A 13,777-nucleotide genomic window follows, 5' to 3' on the forward strand; every position below is an offset into this window, starting at 1 on the left:
ATCTTGTTTTCATTTAAAATTAAATTATTTCAAATTGATTTAATTGAATACTAGATGTTTATTTTTATATGAAATGGTTAAAGTCCATATAAATAAGTTATACAACAACATAAATAATTTGGAAGCTGTGCAAACTTCAAAAAATGTGAAATTAGTACTGAAATCATGAAATAAAACCAACTTGCGCTGATTCAACATTTACATATGCGTTCATATGCAATTTGTTAGACATCAGATGAAATCCAACAGATTACTTAACATTATTTGTATGTGTTTACATGCTTACGTAGGCATACATACTTACATATGTACATACATATACATACATTTAATTGCCGGGTTGTTTTCTATATACCCGGCCCAAGTCCGGCTTGCCACACCCTTGTTTTGCACTTCCTCTCTCCTTACTACAGGAGGATGTCACCTGAGAGAACGACCAGCTGATTCAGTGCGCAGTACTCAATATTCGACGTCATCGATGTAGACACACATGAATGTAGTTATTTATGTATGTGTGTATATATACAAACGCTTATCATTAACCAACGACAATAATTTATACACATTTAAGTAGACTTGTTTTTATAGAAGTTGTTTTTCGATCGACATTATCAATGTAATTCTACGTCTGGTATTAAAACCTACATATATAAATCAAATGGTACATACATTGCGTAATATGTAAACTTATTATACAAAATGGGCCAACATGTTTAGTTTTACATTTGTGTGTCACGATTTTGTTGTTTATATGTACAGGCAGATAGGCAAATCTATTGATTATTAACAGAAAAGAGTTTCTGGATGATTGTTATTTGCCGGCAGCTGCAGTAGTGTCTTTTAGGCTGCGTTTGTATTGTTCTTCTGTGACCATAACACCGTCCATATCAACGAAACGCGTGTGCATTCCGGCGGCAATGAAACGTTTCGTAGCCGGCATATCTAGTCGCGGGGCTGCCAGAGATGCATTTATTTCCTTGTCGCGCGCCAACATTTCCTTTGCTCGATTTAGATCGTGTATTATAGGATGCTGCAAGTATTAATATAAAAAAGCAATCAACTCATGTATATAAATGCAAATGTTTGTTGCGGCACGTACCTTGGATACATCTGTACCCTGAAGTTTGAGGTGCATCCAGTATAAAGTACTGTTTGCGTATGTCAAAAAGGTGTCCAATTTAATTTGATCATCCAGGCTTAATGTAGGAGAACTTCTTGCAGAAAGGGCACGTTTTATATCAATCTCCAAGGTATCGAGACTTGCCGCAAAATTGTCGACCACACCTCGAATCTTGGTGTCATCTTTGAGTTTCTCGTCAAGATCAAAGCTAGTACTATGGGATTTCTTTTGGTTTTTGTCTTTCATCTTGAATCTTCAGTGTGGGTGCTGGTTCTCACTTAACAGAATAAATAAATTCGAGTTCCTTCTATCTGAAATTGCAGTAAAAAATAAAATATTAAAACACTTTCGTCGTTATAGATATCAACACATGTGTTCATATACCAATAGCCGCAAGATTTAAAAACAACTAAATCAAAGCAAAACTAATGGTTGGAAAATTACCGGCTTAAATGGTGGGTATACCAAAAAGATCTAATATGTTATTTGAATGCTTTACCACGCCGGGCCTTTGGATTAGGCCAAGTTTTTATTTACAAATTCAATATTTACTATTTCAGATTATAACCGATAACTTTGTCTCGATACCGTTGATAACTTCGCTCCGATAATGTCGATTACGATAGGTTTTGCTTCGATAATGTAGATTACGATAAGTTTGCTCCGATAACGTCGAGAACGATAACATCACAGTAAATTCGATGAGCAGCGCCACTGGGAAATGAAGGAGGCTATTGAAGCCGCCGGACAGGAAATAGCATCTGGACCATCAGATGCCACACCACAATCTGAGAAAAAGAAGCGTCGGTCGGGTGGGAGGTGGGCAGTTATCTGCTTGGGCTCGCGCGTAACAGGCTTTGTCCTGGTGTCGTAGGGGCCACTTGAACGTACTGCGCATAGTATCGTCAACGTCCGCTATAATTACCCTTTAAGTGTTAGTTCAATGAACTGAAGGCCTGAATTTTTATTGATCCATTAAAGATTATTGAATTATCATTATTTCATTTGTTTCTCACCTTATATCATGAACAAGAGTTGTTTATAATTTTGAGGTAAGAATATGAGATATCACACTACCTTAGCTTTTTTACTTAGTCAAATTAAAATGTATAAAAAGTTACCTAAGTAAAAAAATCTCCTACCTATTCTCAGTTAACCTTAGAATTGCCTAAAGTAAACTAATGATTCAAAAACGGTAAAAAAAAAAAAATAAAAAATCGTCTTTAAGAATATATTAAAAAAATATATATAAAGTTACCTCGGAAACAACTCTCTACCCAGTTAAACTCGTAAACCGTAAAATCGTCTAAGGTAAAATTGGTAAAAATATAATTTGGAAAACAGTAAAAGGATAAAAAAAAGTGCTCTAACAAAATTAATATATTACCAATCCTTTGAATACAGATACGAAGAATTTGAGCTACTTGTAGAAAAACTGAGATGAACTCAAGGAGGCTATTGAAGCCGCCGGACAGGAAATAGCATCTGGACCATCAGATGCCACACCACAATCTGATGAAAAGAAGAACAAGAAAAAGAAACGTCAAGCTGATGATGAAACCGAAACGAATGGCACAAGCAATGGTAATGGTAATGCCCTCGGCTTCAGCCTCGAGGCTGACTTCATTCAGCCTCGAGGCTGAAGCCGAAGCCGAGGGCATTGCCATTGCCATTGCTTCATCTTCAGCTTGACGCATCTTTTTCTTGTTCTTTTTTCCAGATGCTATTTCCTGTCCAGCGGCTTGAATAGCCTCCTTGAGTTCATCTCAGTTTTTCTACAAGTAGCTCAAATTCTTCGTATCTGTATTCAAAGGATTGGTAATATATTAATTTTGTTAGAGCACTTTTTTTTATCCTTTTACTGTTTTCCAAATTATATTTTTACCAATTTTACCTTAGACGATTTTACGGTTTACGAGTTTAACTGGGTAGAGAGTTGTTTCCGAGGTAACTTTATATATATTTTTTTAATATATTCTTAAAGACGATTTTTTATTTTTTTTTTTTTACCGTTTTTGAATCATTAGTTTACTTTAGGCAATTCTAAGGTTAACTGAGAATAGGTAGGAGATTTTTTTACTTAGGTAACTTTTTATACAAATTTAATTTGACTAAGTAAAAAAGCTAAGGTAGTGTGATATCTCATATTCTCACCTCAAAATTATAAACAACGCTTGTGCATGATATAAGGTGAGAAACAAATGAAATAATGATAATTCAATAATCTTTAATGGATCAATAAAAATTCAGGCCTTCAGTTCATTGAACTAACACTTAAAGGGTAATTATAGCGGACGTTGACGATACTATGCGCAGTACGTTCAAGTGGCCCCTACGACACCAGGACAAAGCCTGTTACGCGCAAGCCTTTGTTAAAGGTATCAAAGGATGTCTACTCCGTCTACATGGTACCGACAGATTTACCTGAGCTAATAATTCAGGCAAGTCGATATCACCAATTAGGAGCTTGTGCATAAAAATAACACCAAGCATAATTCTACGGTTAGTTAGAAAAGGAAGGTTAATCAAGAGAAGTCTACTAGAATACGAAGGCAAATTGACATTGCGATCCCAGCTTAAGCCACGAAGAGCAAATAGCAAGAACTGCTTTTGAACGGATTCAAGTCTAATCTGGTGCGACTCATATTGAGGTGACCAAATGCAAGATCCATACTCTAAAATAGGACGGACAAGCGAAGTAAAAAGAACTTTAGTTGTATAGGGGTCATCAAATTCTTTTGACCATTTTTTAATGAAACCCAGGACACTCATGGCCTTTGCGACCGTGGTGGAAATATGGGTGTTAAAATTTAACTTATGGTCCATGAGTACGCCCAAATCAGTCATATTATTTAGACCTTCTAAAGGACTATTGTTTAGAAAATAAAGAAAATTGAGGTACACCAGAAGTCACAGGAATGGAAACGGAGAACGAAGACTTAAAAAGTACCTTCTGTTTTCTATTTGTTAAATATTCTCTAACCCAAGATAGGAAAAGGGGTGGAAACCCAATGTCGCTCAGCTTAGAACGTAATAGGGTATGATTAACGGAATCAAAGGCTTTGCTGAAGTCAGTGTATATGACATCAGTTTGTTTACCATTTTTGAACCCCTTGATAATTATTGATGTAAATTCTAAAAGGTTAGTGGTTTGTAGATCTACGTTTCACAAACCCATGTTGGGATGGCGAAATAATAGAGCTGCAAAAATGTTGCAATTAAGAAGTTATAATTTTCTCAAAAGCTTTCGGAATAGCGGACAAATTTGAGATATCCCTATAGTTAGAGGTTTCGGACTTTTTGCCATTTTTATGCAGAGGAATGATATACGACTCCTTCCAAATAGATGGAAAAGAGGAAGATTCGACAGACAATAGAACAACAACCTGCACACAACCTGAGTACACATCCAGGAAGACCATCTGGCCGCGGAGAATAAACAGGTGTAACTAATTTAATGTCGCTAAGAATAGAACTTTCATCAATCACTGGATTGAAAATGCAATTAGCCTTTTTTAAATGATAAGGATACGGACTTGCTCGATATTCCGTTGAGGAATAAGTTGTTTTGAAAAAACTCGCAAACATATCGGCAATTGCCTGATCAGTGCTCGCTTTTTATACCCTTGCAATAAGGGTATATTAATTTTGGTCAGAAGTGTGCAACGCATAGAAGGAAGCATCTCCGACCATATAAAGTATATATATTCTTGATCAGCATGACGAGACGAGTTCATATAGCCATGTCCGTCCGTCTGGATCAACGCAAACTCCTAGACCGTTAGAGCTACAGAGTTGAAATTTTCCATGTAGACTTATTATTATATACTGCAGGGGTTGTATATCTCGGATTCAGCCCGATCGGACCACTATATCATATAGCTCCCATACAAATGGCAAAGTCACGAACTGTGATTTTTCTCAATAACTTCGTTATTTTCTGAGCTATTGTCGTGAAATTTAATATTGGTGAGTTTATTATACATATAAACGACTATGCCGAATTTGATAAAGATCGGGTAACTATATCATATAGCTCCCATAGAAACGATCGGTGGAAAACAGTGACTTTGATCAATATCTTCGTTATTTCTAATACTAAGATTTTAGGCCGTTCTTTCGGAAACAGCTTTTTTAGATAAAACGTTTTTCCACTTTGATGGCTATAGGTAAGGAAAGAGTTACCAAAAAAGTTGCAAGGGTATACAAAACTTTGACGCGGTCGAAGTTAGCCCCGGCCCTTTGGTTTATTTTGAAAAGACAAAAAAGATGGGTGCACAGAGGTCTTACGTTTAGAATTAGCAAAATTATAAAATTGTTTAGGGTCAGAAGGAAACTGAAGGAAGCTTACACCGCTGAAGATAATTCTTATAGCATTGTGTATTAAGCATCATGAATTTTGAACGAGCGACTGTATACAGAGCATAATCTGATGAACGACGTGTTTTTTGAAACTTCTTAAAATATCGTGTCTTCACATTTTTCAAATTGGATAGCTCACGAGAGAACCAGGGAGGTTTGTTAAGGGGTTACGCCACCCCTGAAAAAAATAAAAACATTTATTTTTTTTTGGCTCTAAAAATCCTCTATAGTTTTAAGAATCTTTTACACTTTACATCATATCGGTATTCGAATTAGTTCCGAAGTTACAGCGTTTAGAAGTGAGCGCGGCCGAGTCGGCCTCGACGCGGTACATTTTTTATACCATACACCTATAGGGTGAAATGGTATATTAAAGTCGCCAAAATGTATGTAACAGGCAGAAGGAAGTTTCTCCGACCCCATAAAGTATATATATTCTTGATCAGGATCAACAGCCGAATCGATCAAGCCTTGTCCGTCTGTCCGTCCGCCTGTCCGTCCGTCTGTCCGTATGAACACCTAGATCTCGGAGACTGTAAGAGCTAGAGCCACCAAACTTGGTATGTAGACTCGTGTAGTATGTAGAGTGATCAAGTTTATTTCAAATTTTTGCCACGCCCCTTTCCGCCCCCGCAATTTAAAAAAAGCGTTTATCTCAAAAACTATTCCAGCTAGAGACACCATATTTTGTATGTATATTTGTTTAGTAAACACGCACATTTTGTATGTGTAAAAATTTTGCCACGCCCTTTTCCGCCCACGTAATTTGAAAAACTTGATTATCTCCCGTATTTTTTTACCTTATGCAATCAAATTTGGCACACCTAAATTTGATACTAATATCTAGCAAAATACCAAATTTGATCAAAATCGGACAAAAACAGTCGAGTTATGCATATAAACGTTTTTCCATAAGGCCGGAGTTGGCCGTTGGCTGGTGGGGGCGCTAGGGTGCTCGTATGATTGAGTGAGCGAGATACTAAGATATGCTTGTAAAATGCATATGAAAATGCATGTGAAAATGCATTAATTTAATAAAGTTGAAATATTTGCTTTACTGGTGTATGGTATACCAAAGTCGGCGAGACGACTTACTTACTTCATTTTTTCTTTTGCGTTTTTCTCAAAACTACTTTTTTTGAACCGGGGTGTCAAATATCTCCGAATCTACTGGACCGATTTGGCTTAAATTTTTACCACATATTCTTTACAGTGTTGGGTATCAGCGTAGAATTTTTTTGATTTAAGGTCCTGTTTGGAAGTTATGAATTTTTTTAGCCAAAAATGTTCTCCGAAAAAAGAGCGTTTTTTGTTCAAACAGCTGCCATTTTGCCAAAAAAAATTTAAAAAAAAAAATCCTACGTGGGCGGATAGCCAAAGCCTTCCTGAATAACAAGATTTTTTTTTTTTTGATTTTTCGGGTGATGTTTAGCCGAGAAATTTGACACCCCACCTGCAACGATTTACAAATGATGGTGGCACTTGCCGGCCCATATCTCCGCCATTTTGTTTTAAAAAAAATTTTTTTTTTCAATAAATATTCTTTAAAGTGTCCTCAATCTGTGTATAATAAAAGTTTTTTCCTAAATTGTATACTGCCGCACAGCAATAATTCATTTTTTCACCTATTTTTTGAACCTCAGGGGTGGCGTAACCCCTTAAGCCGCTCCAGCCTACCAAGAGGCACACAAATATCAAAGAGTGAATTCAGAGTATCATAGAAAAAACGAACAGCTGAGTTCATATCTCTACAATTGTACAGATAAGACCAATCGGTAGTAGTAATGTTTTCATTAAGGCTGACAAAGTCAGTCTTACGAAAGCACCTAGTTAGTGGTAACTCATTTGAACCAAGTAATGGTGAAAGCAAGGGCAAATCAATTTTTAAATTTAATGTAGGATGAAATTTGTCTTCTGGAAGAACAAATGGTTCGATCCTAGAAACCTCACAATAAGAAGAATCCAATACAAAAATAAGATCTAACGATTTTCCATTAGAATTTAAGACAGGATTGTCTTGGGATAAAGATAAGCCTAGAAGGCCATCAATAAAGTCATGTGACAAAGAGGGCAGCAACATGGTACATTCATCTGTTGGTGACCATGCTAAAGCGGGTAAATTAAAATCACCTACAACTATGAGCATGTCTTGACTGGAAACTAAAGAGGAGACAAACTAAATTGCCTCTAAATGATTTAAATATACCACTATGTCTGACAATGGTGGAATATAGGAACAAGTAATGAAAGCATTAAAAGATTTAAAATTTACTTTAACACCGACAAACTCAATCTCCTGGGTACTAGAAAATTGAATCATTTCAGATGATAAAGCAGCATTAACAGCTATCAGAACGCCACCACCTATGCGAGAAATCCGGTCACGTCTGAATATAGAAAAGTTTGTGGAAAAAACCGATGCATCAGCAATATCAGGTTTTAGCCACGTCTCTGTAAAAGCTAGAATGTTATGCTCAAAAGAAAGACTATCTACATAGAGATTAGGAAGTTTAGATTTCAGTCCTCTAACGTTCTGGTAACCCAGGTGAAGGGACGAAGCTAGTTTTTTGACACACCAGCAGATGGTGATGTGGCAGGAATAGTATTAGTTGTTGTTTTTGGCAAGCGAATCGGTTGCCGATTTTTCTTATTTTTAATAAAAAGCAATACGAATTATTGAAATTGAAAATTCCTGACACGCATTCGAGCTGCTTTAAACTGCCCACAAATTAAGCACGTATAACGATTTATCCATATATATATTTGTATATTTGTATATATATATCTGTATATTCCTTATTCATATACCAAACGAATGTCACGCATTGACAATAATTAAAATGTCACCGAAAATATTAAAAATTATGTCTGTCAAAATGAACTTTTCAAAGGTGTCTTGTGAGTACCACCATTTTGGTGGAATGTATTGATAACCCGTTTTGTGGCAAGCGAAGTGCGCGCAATCGCACAATTATTCATCCTAAGTCCTCATCTCGCGCACCTTTTTCTTTACGATTTCTTTGAATTACAATTATTTTTTTAATTTTTGACGTGGAAATTACCTTAATTTTACCTATAATTATTTTTTTAAAATTTTCTATTTTATTTCTTTATTTTAATTTTATTAATTGGAATATACCATGAATGAAATCAAGGAATATTAAATTGATCAAATTAATATATATAAGTTAGGAGTTCTCATGTGCTTCGTTGGTAGATTCTTACCATATCCTTCCTTGGGAATAAGGATTGGACTTGGGAACTCTGGGTTTTTATAGTGACACACAACACAACACTTGATTAGAACGTTATAAGATTGTTTTATTTAGTCGTATTTGATGTACCAAGTTCTATGTCTAAACTAAGACTGCCCGCTCTGTGGAGCGTGGTCCTTTAAATATACCCCGTCATGCCGTCGGCAGCGGCGTTGGGATCGTGTCCAAAGTGGGTCGCCTCTTCCGGCGAATTCTGCGTATCGGCAATATTCAAAGAATGGCTTGGCTAATAATACAAAAGTGCTTATGCTAGAAAAGGCAAGTGAAGTGTCTAGTGTGACCCAACATGGGTCGTCTTGGGTCACATATCTGTTTGGGTCGCATAAATACTAGGAATATATGTAAGTTGCTTACTTGGCTAAGTGTGTTAAGTGTTTACAGGAAATGAAAGATGTGGGTTTCTTAGTTGACTAAAAGTGGCAAATGATGTAGATCGCGATGCACTTAGATCATACGCGTGTGTGTGTGGTCTGTTAGTGTACCTAGAATGTATAGGACTGTTTATATAGTTTAAATAAAACCCTACATTTTCATTGTAGAAATAAAATACTATATTTTTATATAATTACTAAATATAATTCACTATATTCAAAGATTATGTACTCTACATAACATCTTCAATGTAATACTCTAATATATAAGCTATTTGAATATAAAAATAATAAAAAATTAAACAAAATTAAAACTCAAAATAAAAATAATAATAAATAAATTTTTAAACTATTATTATGTATAACAAATAAAATTGGAGAGTAATTAACTAATTTTTGATACAAATGTTGATTTCCAAAATATTCTGATCAACCCTGATCAAAACTTTTAACTACAATTTGACCATAATTTCAAGGATAAAAAATTATTCCATAAGTTCCAATATAAGGTATAAATCATATTGAACCTAAAAAGCTTGAAATTTTATAATATAAAAAAGATTTGTTTAATCTATATAACTTTCTTACATAAATTAAATAACCAAATAAACCTCCAAAAATACAAACAAACAATGTTAATAATTTTATTAAAATTGGCAAACAAATTGTATAAAGGTAACGAAAAATTAATCAATTTAATATTTTACCCCCTACAATTCTTATAATTAACAATCCTATTATACCTCGTAATATAATTCAACCCTCATCATTTAATATATTTAATCTTCCACAATTTAAATCTCCTGTTATATGTAGAATAATAAACTAATAGAAAAAAGTAACTTACAGTTAATCCAGTAGAAAAAAATATTAAAAAAAATGAAGTAAGTAAGTCGTCTCGCCGACTTAGGTATACCATACACCAGTAAAGCAAATATTTCAACTTTATTAAACAAATGCATTTTCACATGCTTCTTACAAGCATATCTTAGTATCTCGCTCACTCAATCATACGAGCACCCTAGCGCCCCCACCAGCCAACGGCCAACTCCGGCCTTATGGAAAAACGTTTATATGCATAACCCGACAGACTAGATCTCGGAGACTGTAAGAGCTAGAGCCACCAAATTTGGTATGTAGACTCGTGTAATATGTAAAGTGATCAAGTTTATTTCAAATTTTTGCCACGCCACTTTCCGTCCCCGCAATTTAAAAAAATCGTTTATCTCAAAAACTATTCCAGCTAGAGACACCATATTTGGTATGTATATTCGCTTAGTAAATGCACACATTTTGTATGTATAAAAATTTTTCCGCCCTTTTCCGCCCACGTAATTTGAAAATCTTGATTATCTCCGGTTTTTTTTTTACCTTATGCAATCAAATTTGGCACACTTAAATATTATACTAATATCTACCAAAATACCAAATTTGATCAAAATCGGACAAAAAACAGTCGAGTTATGCATATAAACGTTTTTCCATAAGGCCGGAGTTGGCCGTTGGCTGGTGGGGGCGCTAGGGTGCTCGTATGATTGAGTGAGCGAGATACTAAGATATGCTTGTAAAAAGCATGTGAAAATGCATTTGTTTAATAAAGTTGAAATATTTGCTTTACTGGTGTATGGTATACCTAAGTCGGCGAGACGACTTACTTACTTCATTGTTATAGCAGCCAATATTACCAAACTACCAATTACTATTATTTCAAATTCATTTTGTATAGCTTCTAAATAAAATACATAATTTCATCTACCATAATTTAATATTCAAGCAATAGCTAATAAAAATGCTACATCTCCAACTCGATTAGATCGAGCAGTTAATATCCCAGCATTATAAGATTTTACATTTTGAAAATAAATTACTAAACAATAAGAAACTAATCCAAGACCATCTCATGCTAATAAAATTCTAATTAAATTAGGACTAATAATTAATAATATTATTGATAAAACAAACAATAAAACTAATATAATAAAACGATTAATATTTTCATCTCTTCTTATATATTCCTTTCTATAAAAAATTACTAAAGAAGCAATTATTAAAACAAATGATATAAATAATAAGCTTATTCAATCAAATAATAAAGTCATTACAATTCTTATAGAATTTAATGAAACTACTTGTCATTCAATAAAATAAACTAAATTATTTAATAAAATATTTAATCTAAAAAAAAAACAAGATAATCTAATAGAAATTAAACTTACAAATCTAATTCTACAAATTGATAAATATTTCACGATCTAAAATGAATAACTCATGTCAATAACACCACAAATTAGTATTTTGCTCACCCTTCCACCAGGGGAACTTGAAAAATTAGTAGCTTTGTTAAATGAGATTTTGAACAATGGACTCATTCCGGATGCCTGGAGAAATATAAAAGTCTTCCCAGTACCAAAAAAAAAATTAGACTCTTCCTTAATCACAAATAATAGACCAATATGCTTGTTAAGTGTAGTGTTTAAATGTCTAGAAGGTCTTATTAAAGGTAAAATGGAAGCACATATAAATAATTTCAATTTATTACCAAAGAGATCGTACGCATTTAGGCGTAATTACAGCAAACTGTATCAATGACGTTATCAATAACATATCTAACTTGAAGGCCCAAGTATTTCAAGTTAAAGCAGCTGTATTAGATATTAGTAAGGCATTTGACTCTGTAAACGTTCCAATTTTAGGTAAAGTACTGATAGACTGCGGTTTTAATCATTTATATATTAACTTTATTACTAATTTTCTTTTAAATAGAAGACTTCAAATGGGAAACACTTCAGTCAAAGTGAAAAAAGGTGTTAGCCAAGGCAGCTGCCTTAGTCCTTACACACAATCAATGACAATAATAGTATTTTATTTCAATACTCTGATGATTTCTTTCTAATAACCTTTCATAGAGACTTCCTAACGGCTAGAAACACACTTGAACAAAAAATTAAAGATTTTATGGAGCTATGCAATTCAATAAACCTAACATTTGACGCCAGGAAATCTTCAGTTTTACACTTTAACCGAAGACGTAAAAATCTCAATATAATATTAGGAAATACCTCAATCAGAGATGTTGATCAAGTTAACTATCTATGTAGGTAGAATAATTAGTACAAACAATTCCCCTGTCACGATGTCAAATTACGATTATCCAACTCTAATAAGTCTAATATTTTTCTACAGATGTTGAGCGGTTGTAGGTTCGGAGTTCATCCTTCCAAGGCCCTTAATTTCTTCAAAGCTTTTGTCAGACCTAAGTACATCTTTGTCCAAAGCAGCAATTAATAGCATAAAAACCCATGCTAATGTCCACTTGAGGAAATGTTTGGGCCTTATTAGATCTACACCTATAAACATTTTATATCATCTAGCTGCGGAATTGCCACCTGAATACAGAATGAAACTTGCTACAGCAAAGGAAATTGCCAAAATTTTTGCTTTTAGGCTTCCAGCAGCCAATTTAGTATCTAACAATTTCATGGCTAAAAACACTAGCTATGGAAAAGTATATATTGAGTATAAAGAGATATTCGACACTATAGCAAATATTAACATTAACAGACCTTCATCACATAAATTTACATTTGACCCTAACTTCTTCAAGGGAACCACTGCCAATAAAGAAACTATTTGTGCTCTACTCGAAGATAAACTTAACACACTTCGTGAGGGAGGATACGAAATTTTTTTTACAGATGGCTCAGTGTCAGAGGACTTTATGGGGAGTGCCTTTACACACAAAAATTCAAACACCACTAAAAGTTTTTATACAGGGTCCAAGAGATCATTGAAATCGTTGACCGCAGAACTTATTGCTATAGGAAAAGCAATAAACTTTGCAATTGAAAATTATTTTCAAAAAATTGCTATTCTAACAGACAGCTTGGGGTCCATTCAGTCCTTAAACAAAAAACACAGCGACAACTGCTTAGCTTTAGACATTTTGAAAAAAGTAGAAAATGAAATATTTATAACCAGTATTGAAATCCACCACATACCAAGCCACGTCGACATACAAGAAAACGACCAAGTGGACGCTGCAGCAAAGAACGCTAGAACGAATGGAGTACTTATCTCAGCAAGATGGCCTATAAATGACGCGATTAATAATTTATATAACAAAATTAAATCTGACTGGGAATATGAGTATAATGCCTTTTGCTTTGAAAGAAACAGAAGTTATTGTTTGTTATTTCCTTTTGTTTCGTCGGCCCCATGGTTCCATAAAAAAGAATCCTTCCATTCCTTGGAAATAAAACAATTCAACAGAATCCTAAGCGGACATGCATTCGACAAACATACACTTTATAAAATGAATATAAACAACAGTGATTTATGAGACACCTGCAATGTAAAAGGAGATACATCCATACATAGATCCCAATTATTATTAAACTGCACCAAATTTGCGCTCATAAGAAACAAATTTCCAAACCTACCGTAGTACATAGGTAGGCATTGACATTTATCAGTTCCTCGCTGAGGAGCCAATTAACAACTATAAATTATTAACATCATTCGCAAGATTAGCTAACATTGATTTATGAACTAAAAACATACTAACCAAAACAATAATATATCATCAAAACTAACAATCATATGTTTTTATCATTAGTGATGAGAGCATCGATAACGAAGAAAAAATCGAT

At 34.2% G+C, this 13,777-nt stretch overlaps 1 protein-coding gene, 1 long non-coding RNA gene and 1 pseudogene across 2 annotated transcripts; all 3 read right to left on the reverse strand.

Moving 5' to 3' along the window:
• Positions 1-565: 565 nt before the first annotated feature.
• LOC6653100 lies at positions 566-1,900 on the reverse strand. The gene is made up of 3 exons (XM_002075374.4): positions 1,565-1,900; positions 1,100-1,431; positions 566-1,030 (listed from the first exon to the last, which is right to left on the reverse strand). Exons 2-3 carry the CDS (start codon positions 1,364-1,366, stop codon positions 812-814), a joined length of 486 nt encoding a protein of 161 aa, XP_002075410.1. The 5' UTR covers positions 1,367-1,431; positions 1,565-1,900; the 3' UTR covers positions 566-811.
• Positions 1,901-9,373: 7,473 nt separating this feature from the next.
• On the reverse strand, positions 9,374-10,011 carry LOC111519652 (annotated as a pseudogene).
• Positions 10,012-11,148: 1,137 nt separating this feature from the next.
• Positions 11,149-13,692, reverse strand: LOC124460572. Its single transcript, XR_006954474.1, has 2 exons — positions 13,568-13,692; positions 11,149-13,472 (listed from the first exon to the last, which is right to left on the reverse strand). It is a non-coding gene; the product is annotated as an uncharacterized LOC124460572 (long non-coding RNA).
• Positions 13,693-13,777: the final 85 nt, after the last annotated feature.

Source organism: Drosophila willistoni (assembly GCF_018902025.1).
Source record: "Drosophila willistoni isolate 14030-0811.24 chromosome XL unlocalized genomic scaffold, UCI_dwil_1.1 Seg142, whole genome shotgun sequence".
In the NCBI taxonomy this organism is placed as follows: domain Eukaryota; kingdom Metazoa; phylum Arthropoda; class Insecta; order Diptera; family Drosophilidae; genus Drosophila; species Drosophila willistoni.